At 38.4% G+C, this 25,137-nt stretch overlaps 1 protein-coding gene across 8 annotated transcripts in view; it reads left to right on the top strand.

The window, feature by feature from the left end:
• LOC108749459 (homeodomain-interacting protein kinase 2) overlaps nt 1-21,696 on the top strand; it is a 35,435-nt gene extending 13,739 nt beyond the window's left edge. The window contains exons 2-18 of one of the 8 annotated variants that reach the window (XM_018488197.1): nt 6,659-7,012; nt 12,514-12,831; nt 12,961-13,053; nt 13,192-13,410; nt 13,499-13,871; nt 13,945-14,159; nt 14,265-14,588; nt 14,703-14,882; nt 14,963-15,109; nt 15,188-15,346; nt 15,558-15,979; nt 16,471-16,560; nt 17,103-17,378; nt 17,561-17,723; nt 17,989-18,176; nt 18,640-18,933; nt 19,580-21,696. In XM_018488197.1, the coding sequence (XP_018343699.1) occupies nt 6,662-7,012; nt 12,514-12,831; nt 12,961-13,053; nt 13,192-13,410; nt 13,499-13,871; nt 13,945-14,159; nt 14,265-14,588; nt 14,703-14,882; nt 14,963-15,109; nt 15,188-15,346; nt 15,558-15,979; nt 16,471-16,560; nt 17,103-17,378; nt 17,561-17,723; nt 17,989-18,176; nt 18,640-18,933; nt 19,580-19,778 (4,011 nt within the window). In that variant the 5' untranslated portion in view covers nt 6,659-6,661 and the 3' untranslated portion in view covers nt 19,779-21,696. Of the gene's footprint in view, nt 1-6,658; nt 7,013-12,513; nt 12,832-12,960; nt 13,054-13,191; nt 13,411-13,498; nt 13,872-13,944; nt 14,163-14,264; nt 14,589-14,702; nt 14,883-14,962; nt 15,110-15,187; nt 15,347-15,557; nt 15,980-16,470; nt 16,561-17,102; nt 17,379-17,560; nt 17,724-17,988; nt 18,177-18,639; nt 18,934-19,579 lie in introns of those variants that run through there. The other 7 variants (XM_018488199.1, XM_018488198.1, XM_018488200.1 and 4 more) reach the window with 7 other exon arrangements.
• The last annotated feature ends 3,441 nt before the right edge of the window (nt 21,697-25,137 follow it).

Here is a 25,137-nt window from a genome sequence, read left to right as displayed (position 1 = left end):
TCGAATTTTTTTTAGTTCGAATTTCGAACGATATACATATCGCGTCGCATTGCGTCGCGTCGCGTTTTACGTTACGTTACGTTACGTTGCGTTGCAGCGCCGATGATACTCAACGCGAATATCGATATTTCCGCGATACGTTCTCGCTTCGATACACGCTCCGCTCGGTCACTTTTAAAAGCGACTTCTCGCAGATGTGCCGTGGTACATACATATTGATTATGCGCTATCAGTGTACGCGGGATGGATGCATCAGTGAATGACCGGTCACCGGTGCATGACCGCTGAATCTTTACGTTTACTTCTTCGCGGTCAGCGTAAAAAGAGACGTGGTTCCGTCTCTTCCGTCTCTTCACGTAAATATCATCGCAGCGCAGAAAGAAGGTTTTGAAATGTCTAAAAATACATCTAGATATAGATCTGAAACTAATATTGTTAGAACCGTCAAAATAATTGTGTAGGATGCCCACAATCCGATTGCTAGAGTGTTAAAACTGTTTGCAGGATTTCTAAGCGCTCTACACGATTATCTTTGACGATCCAATAACATTATTTTCAGGTCTACATGTTTTCCTCTAGATTTGTAAATATTTCAGTAAAATCTTTCCATTCTAAGATCGTTGCACGTAAAGAACACGTTTGTGGAAGTATCTGAACATTTTAACTAGATAGAGATCTGAAAATATAATTTTGTTAAAACCATCAAAACAATTATATAAGATATGCTTAAGCTGGTTGGTGGAATGTTAAAACTTTTTGCAGCATTGTCATCAACGCTTAAGTGTTCCGCGCTACGTAATTTTGACGTGGTTTAACAAAATTATTTTTAGTTTCTGTATCTAGCTAAATTGTTTCCGTACTTTACCAAAACCGTTCTTTCCGTGTGCCAGATGTTACGAAAGATACAATCTTCTTAATATGACCAAGGAGGAAGTGGTGACTTTTTCTTTTTTTTTTTTTTACGAATGAGCGAGAAGTACGTGCGAATAAACATTTTTTTCTCTTACGTGCTTTCGCGAATGTCAAAGGAATTCCACGTGCTTCTCGGTGGCTGAAATACGTAAATAAACGTAGGTTATACGTGTACACACATACGCGCGCGTCACGAATATCGTATGAGGTGTGTTGATTTTGCGGCGTCCTATATTAAGCTCCTCCCTACGCATTCACGTGGTAGCAACCTAGAAAAGTGCCACCCTTAAAAATGGATAACCTTTTTATCATATATCGTAGGCGGCGGTTTTTCCTAGCGACACCGCGGGTGTTTTTCTAAAGATAAACTTAGGTGCTCTTTCAGTCTTCCCTTCCACAGTGTCTCTTTTTGCGATATTCATCGGAGTGCACTGCCGGGAATCCGAAGCCACGCCACGCCACGCGATGGCGCATTCGGTATTGCTAAATATTGCTCCCGTAACGATTTTTGAAAAATATTACCTCGGACATTGTAAATCTGTCATCATGTGCCCAGCGAGAGATTAAAGTTTTATTTGTGTCCCTTGTTTGTGTACGTTGATTCGCCATAAAACGCAAGCGGCTGAACCTATCTATCTATTGGATGTTTTAAAAATCCTGCAGAAAATAACACGTATGAGTCCTTACAAAATAATAATCGGCTTATAAGACAAATTTTATTTGATTTAAAGATAAAATTTATTGCTTGGAAATTTGAGACAGTGAATAAATTCGAGTTATTCGTTATGAAAAATTAAAATCGTTTCTGCAGTTGCCTCCGTTTTTTTTTATTAGTTTTAAAATGATTTGGCATATAATAGAGATCGTTACTTATTAAACGCTTCGGAATCGGATTCTCTCAAGCGTTAAAAGCAATAAAAGTAGTTAACCAACAAAATAAGGAGAGAATTAAGAACCCAATACATAAAATAAATAGTACAAAAAAAAAAGAAACAAAATTAACAAAAATAAAAATAAAAAAACAAGAATTGTGTGTAAAAAATAAGTAACGAAAACATAACATACACAGAAAAAAAGAATATTCTTGTTTCGAGAATATCTTTACTTTCGAAATATAAATCTTGAAATAAGATTAAATCAATACGATAACTTGCTCGTATAAAGAAATTTTATCTGATTAAATTAAGAAAAATGTATTCTTGTTATATGTGATAATAATTTTCATGATTTAAGAGAGGAATAAAAACAATTAGACAGGAAATAACATTTTGAAATCGGAATTACAATTTCTTCATAGAATAAAATAAAATAATTTTTGTTTGATTATACTCCACTCTTAGAACAAGAGCTGTTTTTATATTATTAAATTGTCTTATTAAAAACAAGCGTGTCCATTTCGTATGTGATCTAACCACGAGATGGACACGCTACTCGTAAAAGGAAAACGCCCAGAAGTCCTATATAAGGAGATGTATGCAAATTGAGTTGGTGAGCCTCGTAGAGGTTTCCAAGCTCTTGGAATAGTTTTTGAAACATTTCGGGGCCTCTAAAAGAGATATAACCGTCATATGTATAATCACGTATGAAAAAATATTTGCTAGAAATTCCTAGAATGGGTTTACAAATCCTGCTGTAGTATGAAAAAGAGTTATTATATTGTTAAAATAAGAATAATTTTTGTTCTGACGCTATAATGTATTTCAAATAACTTAATTATGTCTAATAAAACTGTTCGTATTATTAGAAGAACTCTTTTAACGTATGTGTGACGTACACATAAAGGTATAAAGTGAAAATAACCATTTCATCTTCATCATTTGATTTTTTTCAATTTCGAAAGAAAATATTGTGCTTTTTAGATTGTTTACAACATTGTGTGTGATACAAGAATATAATTGCTGAAATTTCAGATTATCAAATTGTTTAAGAAAGATTTTATGTTGTTGCGCTTATATTTATATAGGAAACAGTAGTTGTGATTCGAATAGAATATATTAGTTTTAAATGTGTAACTTTTCTGTGTAAATTTGAGAGAGAAAGAAGAAGATAATCGGAAATAGTACTTTCCTAAAAAGACGACCAGAAGCTGGTCGCATCGCTCAGCTTTTGCGTCACCTTGTATACGATGTCGCGAGTCCGTCGAGATAGCGTGGACACGACCGCGGTCACTTGGATTTCGCCGTTTACTTGGCTACCTCGCAATTTTGCCAGGAAAGTTTTCGCCATTCGGCGAGCAAGCTCGGATTTCCCTGTTCATCAATCGATCGGCTTGACTCATCGCGCGGAATATAAGCGCGGCGCGTGATGCATACCTACGTAGTCGTTCGTACACGAACATGCGGCCACATGTATGTATATGCGGGTGACGCGGGGGCCGCTACAGGGTGACGCAAAGTTTCGTTACTTTTACTCGGGGCTGAGTCACCGTGACGCGGTCTGATGAATTACCCCGAACACATTTCCGACGAGTTATTCCACGGAGTTACGGGCTGCTTATTATTTCGCTGAAACGGATTACCGCGATCTCCATTTGCGTCTACACGTTTCCTACGCTTCACATTGCCGTTGTCGTGTGTTGCAAAATATACGGGTTACACATACAGTAATATATATATATATATATATATATATATATATATATATATACACATATATATACATATACAATTATATGTATATTATGCGTAAGCCTTGCCTGTTATTTTCCAAAAGTCTATCTGTTCTGTACTTAAAAGTTAAGTCTTTGTAAAAAAAAAAAGAAACAAATAAATCAATGATTAGTGCGTATTAAACAAAGTTTTAACGAACGAGTGTTTAACGTAACGTGCTATTAATTTCTTTAACTAATGTTTTAATACTAATGTACCTTAATTAAGATTGGAGAGAGAGAGAGAGCACGTACGTCTTTCCGTGTGTACCACACTGCGTGACATATGGAAAAAAGTAATAAACCGGGCTTACGTGTGACTCGCCTTGTTTATCATTTTATAAAAGTCCACGTTTGTTCTGTACTTGAGAGTTTCTCTAAAAACACATACGTGATTAGTACGTAATTATTAAGTTCCAACTCGGACATCGAGAATATAATATAGTTGTTAATCTTCTCAATTAATGCTTTAATACTCAATGTTCAATATTAATGCATACTCCGATGTTAAAATTGGAAAACGCGAGGAATACGTCTTTTCGCAACCCTGCACCAAAATGCTATTTTTTTACAGTTCGCCATGCGACCTTCTGCATGATCGTACTACTTGTTTGCACCACTTTGTTAGGAACCGACGGGTGTCGAGCCGGTTAACTTAAACGTAACTGTACCTCGTGGTACCGTAGATCGTTCATAATGCCGACCAGCATTTCTGACAGTCAGCACTATAATTAGAGCACATCGCGCGGGTAAATGACGGCGGGAACAGTAGAGAGAGAGAGAGGGAGGGAGGGAGAGAAAGAGAGAGAGAAAGAGGGAGAACGAGACGTGTACTGGTATCATAGATAAGTTGAAGAAGGGAGGGAGAACCCGAGAGGGTAGAATTGAAATCGCGTTGTTTCCCAGACACTGCGGGATTGCGATCGATCGGTTGTTTTTGTACGCCCGGTATTATTCGGGCGGCAACTCCGACTATGAGTCACAAACGTATTGTGCAATACTACGTATCTGAGTGCGATCAGAATAGAATTACGCTGTGTTGATATCAAATGAGAAAATGGTACCGCACGCCGCTGCAATTAAGGAGAACCTTTGCGACATTAAGGACGTATTGCGTATACATTTTTTGTCAAAATGAAAAAATTACGGAAATATTACGAATTTTTCTGTATACACTGTGAAAGTAGTAATACGTACAAAAAGTTTGGCAGTGATTTAGAATCTAAATGAAATTTTTTTTTTCAATAACGAAAACATATTTGAAATAAAATATTTCAGATGCAAAAAATTTTATTCAAATTATAAAATTATGTATCGTTAAACTGTTTTATATATATATATACAACATATTTATACAAATTTTTATACAAAAGTTTTATACAAAAAGTATAAAGTTTCGATTTAAATCATCTTTTACAGAAACTGTGCGTGCATCCGATCCTTCAATTATCAATCTGAATTTTTTTATTTGACGTTAAACTGATTATAATGTCGAGAAGCAAGTGCTGCCAAGCGATAACGTTTTCGGGTGGAGCACTCATTCGTTGCGTATGTCATCTTGCATGATACGAACACATCGTTTTCGCATACAAAGTAATAATTTTCAATGTAAAAACGTAGCAGGGCGTATTCACACTCGTGATCAAGATTTACGGTTGCCCGCGATAGGTTGAAGAGCTAAGAAGTTCTTAAAATAGAGTCCCGAAACTGATAGGTTATTTCGAGAAAAACATAAAATGTTAATGTATCCGCATGATAAGAGCGGCTAATAGCTTGGAAACGAGCGGCGAGAATTCTCAGCTATGACGGCGATAAACTCGTCGGAGACGGTTAACCGGTAAGCCTCGTGGAAATTGTTTGCTCTTCGCAAACAAACAGTCGTACTTATTGGAAAAAAACCGGGAAGCGGCCCCTCTCTGCTTGTTCGCAGAATGCACGTAGAAATATGATATCTGGCTCTTTGAGAATCACTGACTCAAACTGACGACGTGGACACACGTCGACGAAGAAGGCTTTCAAATATTCATGATCGTTGGCTTTACTTTTTGTGTTCCTCCGCGGTCTTTTTTTCCGCCACAGTGGCACATACTTTTGCGTCGAGGTGTCTTTCAAATGTTCGAAGAAACAGTGTCACTGCTTGAATATTTAACGTATTGGTGTCGTTTTAATTTTCTGCGATACGGCAAGATGTTCAAAAGCTACTACTATTCTTTTAACAATTAAATCTATTATTTCAGTCTATATTATTTCAGCTTCGGTGTTTATGATTGAATTTCAAGTCCAACAGCAATCGGCGCGCGTTTAATTTATTTCATTAAAAGGTATATTTAAAATTTGTAAGTAAAATTAGACGCCGATGAGAATAAATAGGAGAGAAGGAATCCTATTTGTAGTCAACTGCAAATTTTCGGTCAACCGTTTAACCGAAAATAGAATTCCTTCTTTCCTTTGATTTATTCTTGTTAGTTGAAATTTCACTTATATAATTGTTTATACACGCTTCTTGAAAAATGACGTTCTCTTTTGGTCACTGGCAGCAAATTCTCTATACATATCTCCTCGGTAGTTGAATTAATTAGACGCTTGCATAGAATGAAGTAGATCCTGGTTCAAATTTCAGTTGAGGTGATATTTTTTACAATAAATGCTTTGCGGTGTTTTCAAATGTTTATTAATCTTATTATTAAATTAAAGATCAATGTAATTTGTGATGTTATTTCCAGCTTCAGTTTATCATTACCGTTTCAAGTCCGACAAACCGCATGTAGTTTAGAATTGAAAATTTTTTCATTGGCATATAAACATTTGCATATGAATATCGTCAAGTGCCGATGATTCGTTTCGATCGAAAGTAGAATTTTTTTTCCTTTTTTATTTCAAATTTATACAGAAATATTATTAGGCACAAAGATTCGGCCTCGACTGTATTCGACACTTCTCTTCCTTATTCGTATTAATTAAAAAAAAAATCTCTATCCGAGGAACCGATATCGATAATAAGATATCGATTATAATATTGAATAAACATTCAACGTCGTGAAGAAATTAATGGACCGCCGACGTTTAACACCTAATGAGGTCGTTACTTTCCGATTGCAGGGAATGTGTGACATGTTCATCCAAACACAGCAGACGAGTAGCGTCAACGGCAGCAGCAGCAGCAGCAGCAGCAGCAGCAGCAGTAACAACACCGTTCACCACCCCAGCAAGAAGCGCAAGTTAGATTACAACGTGAGCCAGCCGGTGATCCAGCACGCATTGGTCCAATCGACCAGCGACTACCAATTGGACAATACCGGTCTGCAACAACGGTACTCCGTGAACGGTGCTAATACCGCATTTAGCTCGCTGCACAACAATAATGCGCTGCAGAAGAGTAGCCCGAACCAGCAGACCCTGGTACGAGCCTCGACGATCAAGCTCTTAGACACGTACCAGCGCTGTGGCCAGAAGGTTGGTTCACGCCACTTCCTACGTTTCTTTTGTCGCCGCGCTTCTAATTGTTCGATGGACAATCCGTCCCCTCCACCACCCCGCATGTCTATACTGTGCGTATCCGACGCGCTAAATCTGGCCTGTCGACTTCTTGCGTCTTGTCCGCTATACTTTTAACCCTTTGTCTGCAATTATATTGTACTTTTGTTGTTTGATCTTTTTAATGACGTTAGCATGATCGATGTCTATTTTTACCAACGTAGATTATCAATTTTAACGTTCCGTTTAATTTACTCTTTTTCTTAATCCCGTTTTAGAACTACAAAAAGATATAAAGTAAATTACATCGAGATTAATCTACACCGACTAAAAACGGAAATGAGTCTCCTTTTCTCTCTCTCTCTCTCTCTCTCTCTCTCTCTCTCTCTCTCTCTCTCTCTCTCTCTCTCTCTTTTTCCAATAGTATTCGTCATTAATATTTTTGACTACCGCACAGGCTTTTGTAATCGGTTTCTGGCACCACATTATTATTTTATACCTAATAAATATTGGTATACGACATAATTTTTATGTTTTCTTAAATATTCATGAAATATATGTGAGTATTTTAAATTGATACGAGGCGATGTCTCGAATCTACGCATTATATATCCGTTTGTCCATATTTCTCGCACTTATCGTCTGCAAACGCGCAGTTTTCGTATGTCGTCCTTTCTTTTTTTTTTTTTTTTTTTCCTCAGTACGGCGCGTAATCCGCACAATGAGCAAACAATTCGCAATGTCTCAATGTCGTTTGTTTGCCGGGGTTTCGAGTTTCGCGGCAGCTTCGTTGCCGTTTCGCCGTTTGCGTATTCTTCGTATTCTCTCGGATCGGCCGTTATGCACACGTACACGTGTGTCATTACGAGAACGGGAATAACTACGGTAATGTCTCGTCGTTATAGTTTTCTGTATTCCCCTTAATGGAGGGCAGGCAGAGGGAGAAAACTTTCCATCCGCCGTCCGTTCTTGCACGCGTCGCCGTCTTTAGCGCGCTCTCCGGCGAATAAAACTTAATGACCGCTTACCGCTTATTGGCATACGGCCTCAGACCGAGAGCTAGATCGTTTCAGCCGAGAACGCGGCTTTGGCAACGAAGTCGTGATACTTCTCGCTTCGCAACTGTGATGCCTCTTGCTGCAAGCCGCGGCGAAAGGGAAAGGCTCGATCTGCAGATTGTGTACAGCGAGAAGATGCTGCACCGTCCGTTTCGCCGTTCGCGTGTCGTCGTTTCACTGCTTATCCGTTGCTTATTTTACGTACCGATCTCTCGGCTGCCTCTCGCACGCACAACAGTCCCCTGTCACGAGAATTCCGTTCAATAGAATCGCCCCGCGATTAATCGGCGACGAGGCCAGTCCCAACTCTCCGAGACCTCGCAAAGCTTTTGACGTGAAATCCGTTTCCGATGTGCGTGGCACTAAAGCTTAACTAACGCTTAAGAATCGCACTAATCTCCTCGTCTGACACGACACATCATCCTCCGGTACGTTTCCTCTCTCTCTCTCTCTCTCCCTCTCTCTCTCTCTCTCGTGCTTTGTCGTTCTTATTTGTTCCAGCTAAGTTTCGCGTCGCAGTTGCGACTCGATGTCGATTCGGTGATATTGCACGATTCGAAGCTGCGTGTCACGATGTTTTCGCTGATTCATTGCGCTTGCGATACGAGTGTCTCCTAAACATTCTCGTTCCGCCGTATGTACGATTAGGTATACGAAATGTCTCGTGACGTCGTTGCGCTTTGTCACGTCGCGCGATTCTCGCCGTTTCTGTTGCAACACTAATATGTACATTTCTACCATAGAGATTAATTTTAAACTCAATTCAACTTACTTTTTGTTTCTTTTTTTTTTTTTTTTTACCTAATTTTAAGAATTAGGGAAAAAAGCGAAGAGCAAGTTAAACTCGCGCTTCGCAATATTTCGACATTTTTCTCATCGTTTAAAATATGTCGAACGAGTAGCACTGATTAATTTCAAGGAACCAAAATGAAAGTGATACAACTCCTGAAAGAATGTATGGTAAATTTATTTTAACAAGAGTAACTCAAATTTACAGTTATTGCATTTACATAAAGAAAAAGGACTGATAAAGTAAACTCAAACATAATATATTTATTTTAACATTATTTCACAGAGAAAGATGAATTATTTTTACTTCATCAGAATATTTATTATTTAAACATTTAACGATGACTGGCGTAGTAGCTCCACTAGACCCACTGTCAGCCCCAAAGGGATAATATAACTGAGTGGGTTCCCAATAGACCCACATCAACTCCGAAGGGTTAATCTACATAGGTAGAAATGGACCTAAGACTTGCGTGCGTCGAGAACTTCGGATTGCCGAGGGTGGTTCACAATACTCGTTTCCGCCAATGTAGATTAACTTGAATCTCGGCTCAATTTATTCTCCATCTTTTTCTAATTCTTAGCGCTAGAAGAAGGCGAGGTTGGACGGAGATGAACGTTAATCTACATCGGTGAAAACGGACATAAATCATCCGGCTAATCTGAAGTTCCTGACTATTTAAATAGCACGCAGTAGCCAGCAACAGCAACGGAATCTGTTTGGCATGCACGCCAATGTCCCGTAGTATTCCGAAATGATCGGCAAGCGGTCCTCGATTGATCTTTGCGCATTCTCATCGCGTGTTTGATTTAGCATTTACGGCAAAACGCCACGTACGTCCAAGAGGTAACGAGCTTCTAATGAAAGAGGAGGTATCACAATTTCCTTGACGCTCGTTAATTCTCCGATTTGCGACCGTACGGCGCAACGTCGTGGGAAACTGACGTCTATTACCAGGAAACTAACTTTATGAATACCACTACAAACGAGCTCGATATTCGTGGTGCTTTATATATATATATAATTATCTCGCGTACAACTCGCCGATCGATTCGAAAATCCTCGACTAAAACATGGGCACCTACCTGCTGACTCTGTAATGTCGCTTTATTTATTTTTCTTCTCGATGTGCCCATCTTTTAGCGAAGGTTGCGATTGTCAAGATGATTGAAATCTTGGACGTAGCAACTTTGAACTGATCAGGTGCTTTCATTAAAATTGGCGAAGGTTTTTAGCCAAGATGATATTCTTCTTCTTCCCATCAGAGATAGATTCCTTTCTCTTTTCATCTTTCCTTGAATGACTAATTATAGCATGTCACTTCTGGTTTCGCAAATGTGCTCCCGATATTCTTTCTCTATTTGATGGAATAAAAAGGATCTTTCGTTTATTTATTAATCCTTTATGGACCTTATTTGAGATCCCCTTTTATTTTATAAACTGCTCGCTCTCGATTTTTACGAAACTTGCCCTACTGGATAATTTAGCTTTATTTGAATCTGAATTGTCAAAAATTCAAAATGGTAGTTTCAATATTGCATGGATAGAATTTTTAATAAATAATTGGATTATCATAAAATTCGGTTTTGAGAAGTTTCTAATTGCTAAGTGTAACGTCAACTTTCCAGTTTTGCTTTATTTGAAGCTCATCAGCGCTATGCAAGCAATGTTAGTACTGATTTTCAGATTCACTTTCAAACTTTGATTATGAGTCTCCTATGACACTGGATCCTCTTTCACGAAGATTATTATTATTTACTTTGAAATTTAATATTTTCAGGTTACATTCAAAACTCAGAGATATCAAGAATTTTTTAAAACCGTGTCTCACGATAATCAGATCATTTTTTGGAAATTCGAATTTTACAATTCTGCGAAAACTCCGAAAAACTCCCTAAAAAAAAAGTAACATAAATTTGTTATAAAACTCTGGCCCTTAAGAGATTAGGAAAGAAGAAATATTTGTCATCCGATACGCGAGACTGGCTTTGCTCAGAACGTCGCGGCAGATCAGAGAGAATATGTATCCGTGTGCCCTGGCGAATCAGGAGACGAGTTCGTTGCCACCCGGAAGCGGGTGTATAGTCGACGGACGCCCGAGGAAAAGCCTTAAAAAATTCTTTCTTCTCGCTCGAACGTTCTCCACGTACCTTCTCGGATCCCGAAATGATCTTCGACCGGTCTCGACTAACGATCGTACGCCGCGTGCACGTGCATCCGAAGCGCGCGCACCGGCGATGATAATTACAGAGCGGCAGCGATCGTGTTTCGGTTACAGCTATCGGTGTTGCGGGGTGTCACGAGCGCGTAGTTGGCGGCGTAGATAACGTTTCCGTATGGCGTAGTTAACTATCGATTGTACTCTCAAGGTTCCCATTACATATTTCATATCGGGCGTCGCGCGGATATCGCGGGATGCGCACATATTGTTCCGCGTGACGTCCGCGAAATTCCGTCTGATTCACGAAACTGCGACCAAGCGCGACATCACCGGGGAGAACGATCGTTTCGTCGATTATCGGGGGAGACGAGCAGACGTTTGATTCAGCGCCCCGTTGCTCACGTATAGAACGCACGAAATGTACGCGATACGTAACGTTGGCTCTATAGACACGCGTCCGTTGATCTCCAACGGCGCGCGAATGCGAATCACGCAATCGGTGGCGATCGAAGTTTTCTCTTGCGTCGACGTCGACGAGGAAAATCTCCGGCTCTTGGGCCCGTCTGTCACAGGTAGTAGCTCGCATCTTTGCCTTTTCTGGGGGAGTGTGCGAGTTGTATGCCGTTGAGAGCTGTGTACTCTTACAGAAATTTAATTCTACCCTGGTGAAAATTTTTCTCACAATTTTTTTACACGAATTTCAAACAAATTAAAACAAATTTTTTTCTATAAATTGAAACAAATTTCACTTATTTTTTTATTTGACCATCTCTACGGATCTTTTACTTAATACTTTTACTTGTGTTAATTTAATTAACACAATGGAGTTAAACAATTTAAGAATTGGGATAAAGTTCCGAAAACGTCTTCCGATTTTGATGAAACTTTGTAAAAACATTCATTCTGGGTTAAAATGAAAATTCTTAAAAATATTTTTTCACAATTCCTATGAGGTACCTAATCATTTTTTAAGATAAAATAAATGTATTAAATTTTATTTGAATTTTTAGTTTATTAAATTATTTAGTAAGTGTTACATACGCGTTGTGTTGTGTGTTAACGAACGTTGTTTACTTGAAACTAAACAGTTTAACTGACGAAAATGATTTGATTTACATTTTGACACACATGGAAGTTAAAAATTAAAGTTATTTAACTCGAGATATTGGGTTATCATATTGCTGCTTGAATATCTGACAAAGTGGAAGGTAGTGTAGTTAATTACATATTTGGAACATTACAAGCACTGAACAATAGTGCTTCTAATACTTAAAGTGTTAGTAATTTATTAAAGTAATTTATTAAATTGGTTTTCTGTAAGAGTATCGACGTATTGCCCTTCAGCGTAATTGCTTTCATTTTACCGCTTTCCCAACTACTCAACTTGACGCCGCTCTTCCGCAGTCTACTCGGTGGTCAATCTCTTAATACCCAAAAATATATTTTTATATAAGATATATTACTTCTATAGAGAAAAACTTGGTCGAGGGAAGGTAATGGTGACGGCCTGGCAGTCCATTCCGCCAACGCGAATGTGGTGGGTAGTACTGTAGTGTCGCAGCATCATACCCAACAGCAACAGCAGCTGCAGCAACAACAGCAGCAACAGCACAGCAAGCAGGCAAGCATGACGGCGCATAGCAAACAAGTGGCCAACGCGGCCAACGGCGGCGGCAGCAGCAATCCCCAGGGCGACGGGGATTATCATTTGGTGCAGCACGAAGTTCTTTATTCCATGACCCATCAGTATGAGGTCCTCGAGTTTCTCGGCAGAGGTACTTTCGGACAGGTGAGAACAGAACGCGTAATATGACTTTAATTTTTTAACTTTAACTTTTTATATTTTAAACTATTGATTGTTCATCCTTCTCCTGTGAGAATGGATTATATATAAATTGACAATTGATTTTTGTTGTAGGTTGTAAAATGTTGGAAAAAAGGGACAAGCGACATAGTAGCCATCAAAATTCTTAAGAACCATCCATCGTATGCGCGCCAAGGTCAGATTGAGGTACGCACCGCGTAAATATTAGTAAAATCAACAACGTCAAGTGTGTAGACGTATATTTGTAAACGTCAACTGAATTATATCCTATATTACATTGAGCAGCTTATTATGTTTTACAAAAAAAAAAAAACGTTTTTGCAGGTCTCCATCCTGTCTCGACTTAGTCAGGAAAATGCGGATGAGTTCAATTTCGTGCGCGCCTACGAGTGCTTTCAGCACAAGTCACATACCTGCTTGGTATTTGAAATGTTAGAGCAAAATCTCTACGATTTCTTGAAGCAGAATAAATTTTCACCCCTGCCTCTCAAATACATTAGGCCCATTCTCCAACAAGTGTTGACCGCGCTATTGAAATTGAAGGTACAGGATCATCATAATCATGCGTGCGTCATTTGGTTGACTTGGATCGACATTGAGAATTAATGTGTAAATGCCTTTACCTTTGCAGCAATTAGGATTGATACATGCCGATTTGAAACCGGAGAACATTATGCTGGTGGATCCAATGCGTCAGCCCTATCGAGTGAAAGTCATCGATTTCGGATCGGCCTCGCATGTATCCAAAGCCGTCTGTAACACTTATCTGCAATCACGATACTATCGCGCACCCGAGATCATACTGGGACTTCCGTATTGTGAAGCGATAGATATGTGGTCTCTCGGTTGTGTGGTTGCAGAATTATTTCTGGGATGGCCTTTATATCCAGGCAGTTCCGAATATGATCAAATTCGATATATAAGTCAAACGCAGGGCCTACCGACGGAGCATATGCTAAACAACGCCAGCAAAACAACAAAATTCTTTTACCGGGACATGGACAGTATGTAACTTTATACAAAATAACAGCATCGAATAGCAAGAGCTTTTCTTATAAATTCCACACATATTTTTAGGTACATATCCATTTTGGCGATTAAAGACACCGGAAGAACACGAGGCAGAGACTGGTATCAAATCCAAGGAAGCGAGAAAATATATTTTTAATTGCCTTGACGATATCGGTCAGGTTAATGTACCTACTGACTTAGACGGCGGTCAACTCTTGCCAGAGAAAGCGGATAGGCGAGAGTTCATTGATCTCTTGAAGAGGATGCTTACAATGGACCAGGTAGTAATATCTAATTGATGCTCTTAATTTATTTATTAAAAAACGAAATTTTTTCTTGTATACATACGGAGTTTTTCTCATACGAATGTGTTATTTGTGTTAAAGGAGCGCCGTATAACACCCGGCGAGGCACTGAATCATGCGTTTGTTACTCTGGCACATCTAGTCGATTACGCGCATTGTAACAACGTCAAAGCTTCCGTCCAGATGATGGAGGTTTGCAGGCGCGCGGGAGATTTTACTGCGAGTCCTGCGCATCATCAGGCTCCGCCGGCGCCTCAGCCACCTCCACCAACGTCTTTAGTAGCCAATTTTGTACCGACTACTAACGGCAGTGCGGTGACTCTCACCTTCAACAACCAATTGTCTAATCAAGTGCAGCGATTAGTCAGAGAGCACCGCACCGCACAAACAGGATATGACAATCTGGTATGTTTATATAACTCTTGTATTACACCTCTTGTATTTTAAGTTATGTAAAAACATTTTTTTAAAACTGTTGGGCTCTACATAATTTATATTTTGTTCCAAATCCAAATTCAGTACCAAATATATAGTAACAGCAGTAGACGAGCGACACAATATAGTGGCTCGTCTAGCGGATCCAACAGCGGACGAAGTGGAGTTCACGATTTTCCACATCAACTGGTACCCGGTATATTGTGTCCACCACATGGCTACCAAACTATGCCAAGTCCTGCGAAGCACGTAGTTGTTGCTCAAGTAAGAATAGTTATCATAGTTATATGAGCAATAAGTTTATTATCGGAACGATTAGTCATTGATAACAATTTATTTTATAGCCACCACAAGCGCAACAAGCACCTCTGCAGATACAATCATCCATTATATCGCAGCAAGCCGTGGCCGCGGCAGCTGTAGCTGCTCAACAACAATACGCTGCAGTTCCCGTGTCTATGGTCGAGACTGGTCGGCAAATGTTGCTTACCGTAAGTAAAATAATATTCACCTCCAAATGACCGTATAATGGTCTGTTATGTTTTTATATACATTTTTGATCATCATAGAATGCTGTGCAGACATCTTGGCCTGGTGGAAGTCGTCAGATGGCTGCGATCGTACCATCGTGGCAGCAATTGCCACCGCAGCACATTCAACAACCACTTCTCAGCGATACTGGAGATTGGGGAAGGCCCCTAATCGTCGATAGCTCTGCTATTCTACAGGTAGTACTTGTTAATAAATTGCTCTCCGTAATATTCAATGAAAAATTGAAGCTTATTAGTATATGCATGTTGCTTTTCTTTTTTCTTTTGTGATATTTTACATCATCTTAATTGTCACTTCATCTTCTGTAAAACATTCTTCGTAATGTTTTACACGTTATAAAATTAGAAAATTCGCAGTTTTTAACTAATCTCCCTTGTTTTGGGGAAGGATCAGCGGCCGGTATTTCCTGTCACGGAAGTTTACAATGCTAGTGCACTTGTCGAGCATCCGTCACAGAGCTGGGGCAAGCGCACCGTCACCAAACATCATCAGCATCATGTGACGGTACCTCAGCAGACTCAGCATAGACATGAACACAAGAAAGAGACGCAACAACTCAGTCCTGTGAAGAAACGGGTAAAGGAGAGCACACCGCCGAGTAGTATGCGACGACACTCACCGAGCAGTCATTGGCAGGAACAGCCAGTTCAGTCTCATCATCACAGTAGCAAACACAGTAGTAGTCATAACGTGGAACATCAGCCAGTCGCATCCGTACGGCAACAAACCATCACGATTGATGACACGCCTTCACCAGCCGTTTCCGTTATCACGATCAGTGATAGTGAAGACGAGGCACCTGGAAAATGGTGAGTGTTATACCAAGTGCTACATTCCCAGTATATATATATATTATAAATTAGTGTATCAAATGTGATAAAATTTTGTAGTTTAGGGATATATTTTTTATTTCAAATTTTTAGACTCTTTAGACTTTAATTTCAGTAGAGATTGAAACTGGTACAATTTCGTAGAGTTCAGATTTTGATATTATAGATAATATTATAGATACATATAATGATCATGTTTATTCGTATATATGTAAAATGTAATCAGTGTATTTTTTTCATGTGTCTATAGTATCGAAATTTACATTTATCGAAATTATATTCAAATTTACAAATTACTTTTCCCAATAGGCAAGTCAAGGGAATATTAAGAATATATATGTTTAAAATATTAATAGATTTTTTGACAGATCTTTTAGCATTACCTTTTGTAAAAGAATTTATTTAAGCACGCGTTATACATCTATTAGTTATTAGTTGGTAGTACAATCACGCATGGATATTATTGACAGCTGTGGAGACCGTCAGTGCAGCGCCTGTCAAAGTTTGGCAACTCGCCTGTCGGGCGACGGACGTCCTGTCCGTGAAGAAATCATACGAAGGTATATTAATGTAATATGACGGTGTTAATGATACTTAATTAAATCTTGTTAAGAATATATAGTTAACAGATTGTAAGCGTCACAAGAGATAAGATTAATTTGCTACTTTTCATTTCGATACTCTGCTAGTAAATCATTCAAAATCATTTAATATCTAATGAACGCTATGCTTCGGAAACCTTGGAAAAATAACTTAGTCTTTATAGCTTATAGAGATGTTCTCATAAATGTCATCATAATTTATATTATATCCTTAGTATAAACTATAAATATTTTAATCCATTACTGTTTCGAATAATACAAATTGTTTGGATTTATAACGGAGTACATACGGGCTATTTAGGGATCTGATTGCGGAGCTTGGTGTGAAACAACTGTCGACTAACACAAAGCTACGACACTTAATAAATAATATCATTGTAAATCATCTTTAGCATGCAATATTTCATGGATGCAGCATTAACTTGCCAATGGTTAAAGTACGCGACGATGACTGCCTCGATGACTCTAAATAAAGAAGTCTCTTCTTCTTCATTTTGCAGCACTCAATCGACGCCCCGCGTAATACAGCCGATGCAACAGTCAACACACGCGAGCAGTCAGCAACATGCGGGTGGGCACGTTACAACGCATAGCAGCTCGTCATCACATCGAACGCATCGCAAGAATATCATTAGCTGTGTCACTGTTGGTGATAGCGACGGCGAAGCTAGCCCAAGTCGCACGCATGCTCATTTATATCTGCCGCAACATCCGCAGCATCAGCAAACCACGCAGTTAATTAAGCACGAGCCGCAGCAACAACATCACGTCAGCAGGTGAGCTGATGAAGCTTCGATCATTGATGATACCGACATCTGCGGAATTTATCAATAAAATAATTCTTCAATTATTTTTAAAATTAAATTTCGTTACTTTTATTAGTTTTTTATTCTTAAATAATTCTTAAAATGTGCATAATATTGCTAAACTTAATTAACTTTTGCTATCATTGTTGCAGTAGCTCAGGCTATTCTTCTCAGTCACAAAAGAAGCGGCTATTGGCGAAGGTGCAGTCTGAATGTAACATGGTGAACGTCGCGACGAAACCGGAACCCGGTGTTGAGTACCTTGCTCCACATCCGTGTCACGCGCCAGCTTGCAAAGAGCCACCGACCTATCAGGTTAACTAAGATTTCTATTTTCCAGTATCATCTCTAATTTCTTCATACATTTTTATTTGCAATTCTCTTGGAATCCCTCAACTATTTTGTTCACTTATTATTCTATAGAATATCTGACAAAGTGAACGACTAGAGAGAAGGAAGAAGGGGAAGAAGGCCGCGTCTAACGGCCATTTTTCTTTTTTTTTTAAATATTTTTTTAGTAATTTTGTTTGGTAAATGTTTTTAGGATAACATCTATGACATGCATGACCCCTTCTTACAGTATGTGACCACGAGTAGTGCGCATCCTCACCTCCAAGAGCAGCATATCGTGTACACGACCGGCACGGACAAACGAGTGTCCTGGCCTGGGAAGCGAGCTGAGTACAAGCATGAATACGTTCAACCACCGGCTGCTCACTCGAGAGACCATCAGAAGTGGGTGGTGGCCAATCCTGTGCATCAATATAGGTGAGGATCATCTTTCTCGTCATGATTGCCCGCGTTTTTAACGCGAGTTATGTATAATGAGAGGCATGTATAATGAGATAAGCTCTAGAACGATTTTTAAACGACACGATACATAGCGACGGAGCATGTTCTCATCAAATAATCGCCGCATTACGTGCATGTGAACTTTTTTAAAAAAGAAACGAGCGAGCCAACGTGACAAGCAGTTAACACAATTTTAGGCAAGTAAATGGCATGTGAATCTTTATCAGAAACCATAGAACAAAGTTTTCTTAAAATTAATTAGTTTATTTCTTCTTTCGATCGTACGTCGAGAAGACCGGAAGAGAAGCTTGCGAATATTAAGAGTTGAGAACGCATCCGTTAAATCTTCTATTTCACCCTTAAAGAGACATACTGCCGTGAGTAAACGGTGCATGTGGACCGTATAACGAAAGGATGGATTTTGTTTTGCATTTTGTAGGCAGAGCCAGGTAGTAGGTACGGCAGCCCATCCGGGTCATACCCATAGTCACGGGCATCACGGGCATCCGGCTCATTTAAGTCCCGGCGGCAGTGGCGGTGGTAGGAGTCCCGCCGGAGGGCCTGTGATAGGAAGTGCCCAGCATTTGGGACAGCCCCTCTACCAGGAATACGCTCACGTGCGTTCGAGAGCCCACGCGGTGCCGCCTCCTGTGTACGTTACCGCGGCACCATCACAGGCTGCTACAGCTATCCAGCAACAACAAGTACCCACGTATCAAGGATTCACACCCGGGTGGGTAACTAGAGAACTAGTTGATGCACGCATGCGTTTACCCATCTTTACATCTTTGTTCTTGTTTTTTCTAGCAGTAAATTTATGTGATTTGTGACCCAAAAGTAGACTTGCTATTGCAAGTTTTTTCTTTCATAAACGTTACGTTTTTGTGGCATGCAATAAGTCGAAGCGCGGATTCGCAGGAAATCGATGATTATTTTCCATATTTCTCGATAGCATCCTATAGTTCGATTTTTAAAACTAAGCCTTAATTATGATTGTTCGTGTAGCAGAAAGTTACGTTAGATACACTAAATTTTTTTAGTTTATTCAAGCTTACAATAAAGAATATTTTCTTTTATGTTATTGTTCGTAATGTGCTATAAATTGTAAGGAAATAGAATTTGCATATAAGTGCAAAGAATATTTATTTGAATCTTGTCGTGAATTTTTTATTTGATGACAAACATTGAGATCCTGCCGATGAAAATTTAGAATGTAGAATTTTTTAAAAGTTAGTTGTTTTCTGCTTTTCCTGAATTTTCCTTTATATAAGTATTTGCTTTTAGCTCTGACTATTTATATTATAAGGGAAAAACTTATAATTTTCTTTTTTTAGAGCTTAATGGAGACTTTCTAATGTGCGTTATCCCGTTTTTTACAGCTCGTCTCCATTAACGTTGTATGATTCTAGTCGAGCATTGCCACCGCCAGCTCATCACAGCTCGGCCAGACCGTTACTGGCGAGTCACGCAGCACATCCGTTGCCTGCACATATGCAGCCTACAGCCGTTTATGGATTGGCCCCGCTTTCGCCAGCCAAACACCAATACCAACCTTCCAGTTTATGGTTTACCGAATAAATTATTACCGTCGAGTCGTGAATAAGAATTGTGTACGAACAAATAACGAGTAATTGTACGATTTTCTGGGAACTTACGAGCCGCTCGTGCCAATCAGCGAACATGTAATCGATATCAAATGGCACAAAGAAAGAAAAGTGTCGTGTTGATTTTCCCCGTTTTTGTGCACCTGGTCAGTAAGTGAGCGGGTAGGGAAATTCCGAACCGCTGCGATTTGCGATCAGTAGCACAAATACATTATCGAGCAAGTTGGCCGAAGAGAGCAAAGAGCAGAAGCTCAAACATTAAGACAAAAATTTTGACAATCCGTCCTATATATAAGCAGCGACCACTCCCTTCCGATCGCTCTCATAAGAAGTGAGATACGAGATCACGGTCAATATAACTAGATCTCTTTGTATATGTTTGTTACGTCCTTTATGTGTCCGAAACAATTTCATCGTCTTATCGTAACAATTTCATAAGAGGAAAAAAATCGGAGGAAAAAACCTTGCTTTGATATGCAATTATATGCGAATCGATCATTTAACTTTTTTCTTTAAGCAGAAATGAAAAAGTAAACATTTTTATCATTAATGAAGAAATTTTTCACGTTTCCGCCCTAGGGAAAAGTTATACGATCGGTACTCTTTTCAACAACAAAATCTCTCATCTGGCACATTTCTTTCTTTCTTTTTTTTTTTTAATTCCAAGAGACATATATCTCGACGTATGCGGCATACATTAAATTTCGTAAGTTTCCAGAGACACCGAAGTTTTATTACGGGAACGGTAGAGTTTATAAGGACATTGTACAGACCAAAATTTTCTATCGAATTGTCCCAATCTGCTTAAGACCCATACGTATAGTTTCTCTATTGTACATATACACACACACACACACACACACATATAAATATATGGAACTGATGTGTGACTTAAACAGATCGGGAACGTTAATATCGACGATAGACAAGATATGCACGTAGTGGCAGTGCCGATCCACATGCGCGTGGAACTGTTATTAACGAACATATGCGATTTATAATAGCGATTTAATTTAACTGCGTAGTGAGTCTGCATTTCTTTATGATATATCGCAGGACGTATCGCGCGCGAGTATCTTGTTTTTAATGCTCCTTAACAAAATTATTTTAGCGAACTAGGTTTTTTCCAATTGTCGTAGTAGTTCGTTTTGTTCTTGCTCGTGGAATTTTTCGATTACATTAAGAATATCGCTAAGGGATGTAGCACTCTATAATCTTTTACGATATTTTATTTATAACGGGCACTCAACACTAATGAGGTAGCCACATTATTCTTTGTAGTTTGTAACATTATTCAAATGTTATTCAAGTATACATTACACATACACATATACACGTACATGCATACAGATACGTCCACACGTACATTATTTAGTTATATCGCATATTCCGAACTTCTTCGAGTAGGATTATTCGGGTTGTCGTAGGTGTAGGAATATTCGTCAGAAATAAGCAAGAAATTTAGAATCGAGTCACCAATTTATTAAGGTGATTGCACGACATCCGAATCGACAAAAGCTTTGACGTGCCTTTTTTGGAACAGTCTCATTATTTATTATTCTTAGATTATTACTTTATATTATCTTCACATTCATCTTATTGTTTTCATCTCCATCATGATCGTTATCATCTCCATTAGCATTCTCATTGCTAATCATCACATCGTTCTTATGTCTAACATATTTTGTTTCGAATTGTGTAAATAGCATATTGCAGGCAGCATGCCTTAAGTTTGTGGTTTGAAATACGAAATTATGTGTGACCACAATTTTGAAAAAGTCATAAATTGTATATAAGTTTAACGATCTTTTATGAATATTTCTTTTTCCATTCATGTTTTGCATTTTGACAAGAGGAAGATATATGAACCAAGTACATTGCACAAATTAGTGGAAAAAAAAAAAGAAAAAGAAATGAGAAAGTGATAGTTTATCTTTTCAGAGTACAGAGTATAGTGATTTCTTCCTGAAGGCTAGGAGGAAAAGAGAAAAGGGAAAGCATTCTGTGAAAGAAATGTATGCCAAACAGCAATAAAATATCATAATGGGTTTTATGGTAGAATTTCTCGCGGATATATCATAAATTCACATATTACGCATATTTCTTTTTCCGCGTATATATTATAATAATAGTATAATAATAGTAATGATAATTGGGAGGGGAGAATTCTATTTATAAATAGTTTTCATGAAACGATTTTCGCAATTATGTTTTTCTTGTTCAATCATGTTCTTCCTTGTTGCATTTTCCGAACTACAGTCAACATCTTACATCACCGATTTTCACTCTCATTTCACTCTAATTTATCATTCTCAGGCGATATCATAGATATGGTATACGCACGTCGTTCTTCAGGTATAGGCGTATTGTGCGCAACTGCTAATATATGTATTTCGTGATTTAATGGAATAACGCTTATAGGCATTGTTTCGCTAATTCTATTAATATAAATGTATAGAAAGTTTGTAATGGTAATATTCGTGTATATGGGATTCATTGCGGTATGTTGTTTAGAGTGATTCACGTCCAAGTTTAATTAGAGATATTTTACACGTAGAGTGAGAATGAAAGAGAGCGAAAGTGTATACGAAAGAGAGAGAAGAGAGACAGAGAGCGAGAGAAAGAAAGAGAGGAGAAAATTACAGAATATATAGATATATAAAGATATACAAGTGTAGTGTAGGTGTAACGAAGTTTTAAACATGTTACCGGTATCATTGAGAAGAGAGCCCTTTACGCGATACAATAAGTAAACGACAAACGATATATACAGCTGCAATTTAACTATATTTAACTTATAGAGCAGGGCCGTTACGGCTATCGGGTCCATGATAGCCTCGCAAATCTCTCGAGTGCCTTTATATCGAGAGGCATCAGACGAATTGATGTAATCTAACGATGCCGAACTTGCTTCGGTAAAAGCAACCCTAGATTTCTTTATTTCTTCTTTATAATTATCATCTTTTTCTTTGTTTCTATAGTTACGCAATTTATTATCCTTATCTTAAGATTTTGCCCTTATACGCAATCAATACGTTTGTACACATTGTACGAGGAAACAAAAAAAAATATTTAACCAATCGATGTGCCTGTTTAACGAATAATCGTATTTACACTGGGTAATTAACTGTAATGAGGAAAAAAAGAAAGGAATAAGTAGAGAGGGAAGTCCGTTCTTCTTTTTCTTCGACATAGACTGAGCACGCTATGACGTATCAGTGATCATCGCAGTCATCGTAAAACCGTTTGCTATTGGTATCCACCTCTCGGTTTCAGTATAACGGATCGGTCCGCGCCCAATTGTACATATACATACATAAATACATACATACATAAATACATACATACATGCTTCCACGTATAACAGTAGAGATACTCGCGTCGCATTATAAAAAAGGAAAAAAGGAAAAAGATACTACCGTAATCGTCCTCCACGTGAGTCGTGAGAAAAAAGAACACAAGTCATATCCTTAGGTTTCATCTCTCAACGTCGGACGTGCGTACACATACATGTGTACGCATGTAAGACAAGTAGTCATACCATGCGATAGCGATAAGTTTCATCCTCATATCCTTTCTCGTCACTCTCCTTACATAAGTTCGCGCGTATTACTCGATGATGATTTTAGTCACGTTTTTTCACGAGCAGGTCTTGACTGACAAAGAGATTTCGAGGGATAGTACCGAGAGGATTGGATGGACATTCGAACGATTGTAGTTATATTAATATTTTTCGCAGGTGTTCACGTGTAAGGAAGAAAATACGTGATCGTGGACAGGGTGGTGAACACGTAGGTGACATTTTAGGCGGGTGACATATCGACATATTTTAAGGGTACAAAACGCGCACGGACCACTTAGGTCTACCTGATTTCTTGTATCTTATCAATATGTTGTCTGAGTTTCCGGAGTCGCTTGTCGGTCAATGCGTGCTCCGAGTCATGCTAATGCACTCATGGTCATTTTAATGCATATATACGTTGTAAATAAGAAAAAACATGCTCACAAACACACACACACACACACACAAACACATACACAAACGTACACACCTGATAAACTACCTAAGTAAAAAGAAGTAGAGACGCTATAAAACGCTGTGTGGAAGTTAAGATACCGTAACTGTATCAATGGTTCTATATAGTTGTGATATTTTATTATAACGCTGATAGTAGTCGCAGTTAACTTTTAACGGGTTCGCTCGCATGCCCGACCATATATATATATGTATGTATATACACATATGTATGTATATATATATATATATATATATATATATATACATACATATATATACCGCGAGATATAAAGTATGTAGGAGTATCCTAATCTTAACACATTTGATTATACGCGGAAGGGAGATTGTATGTTGCTGCAGTAAAAATAATTCATAATGACCGATAGAGCGATATAACGTTATGCGCGATTCCGTTTCTTTTTTTTCTAATTTCGAAGTCTAAGCTATATCACCTGAACTTTCACGGATGTTTTCTTTTGTCTTTTCAGCAGTTTTCGGAATATCATTTAAAATGTAAAAAAAATTTAACTTTCTGTGATTTAAAAATGTTAAAAATGCTTCATGTTAGAATTAGATGACTGATAAATTTTTCCCGTGATACGAATCAGATTTATGTATTAATTATATAATTGGCACTGATCTTCTAGAAACGAGAATAAAATAATAAATAATTATTTATCCACTCGCGCAGTCGTGCGCAATTGTAACGTTTACACCTTTCGTTAGTGTAATAACACGTATTAGAGATAGATATCTAGTTCTTTTAATCGTTTTGGAGTATGTACATATGTTTTTCTTATTGCATCCGTGGTGGGGGAGTGATATATTAGTCTTAGATGTAGTGCCTAAAGTGATGAATGTGTGTGTCCGTTAATAAGATTTATTTAACATAGAATCTCCAAGTCAGTTCCACGCCGGTAGAGAAAAAAATTTACTGCATCGTGAACGATCGCTTGAGAACTGAGGCTTGACTTATATTGAAACTCAATTAGAAATCGATAGTCTCAATATTAATGAACTTGTTGATGAAGGGAAGGATTGGGGGCGATCAGGCGATCGGTATTTTTTTTTATGTACGGGTCGCGGATTATTTATGAAATGATACAAAAAATTGGGAAACGCTTGGGTATGCTTAGCGTGGAAAGATATTCGTGTAAATATGGAAACGCAAAGAAAAATGAAAAAAAGAATATAGGATAAGGGGGCAGGCTTACAACTTCATTGTGGAGTTAGGACTATAATATTCATCGCGTTTATACGGACAGTTCGTATAAAAAATTATATTATCACTGTAAACAAAGTAACACAGACTCTC

Source organism: Trachymyrmex septentrionalis, unplaced genomic scaffold (genome assembly GCF_001594115.1).
Source record: "Trachymyrmex septentrionalis isolate Tsep2-gDNA-1 unplaced genomic scaffold, Tsep1.0 scaffold29, whole genome shotgun sequence".
NCBI lineage: Eukaryota > Metazoa > Arthropoda > Insecta > Hymenoptera > Formicidae > Trachymyrmex > Trachymyrmex septentrionalis.
The sequence above is the reverse complement of the archived record's forward strand: the minus strand, read 5'-3'. Positions and strand labels throughout refer to the sequence as shown.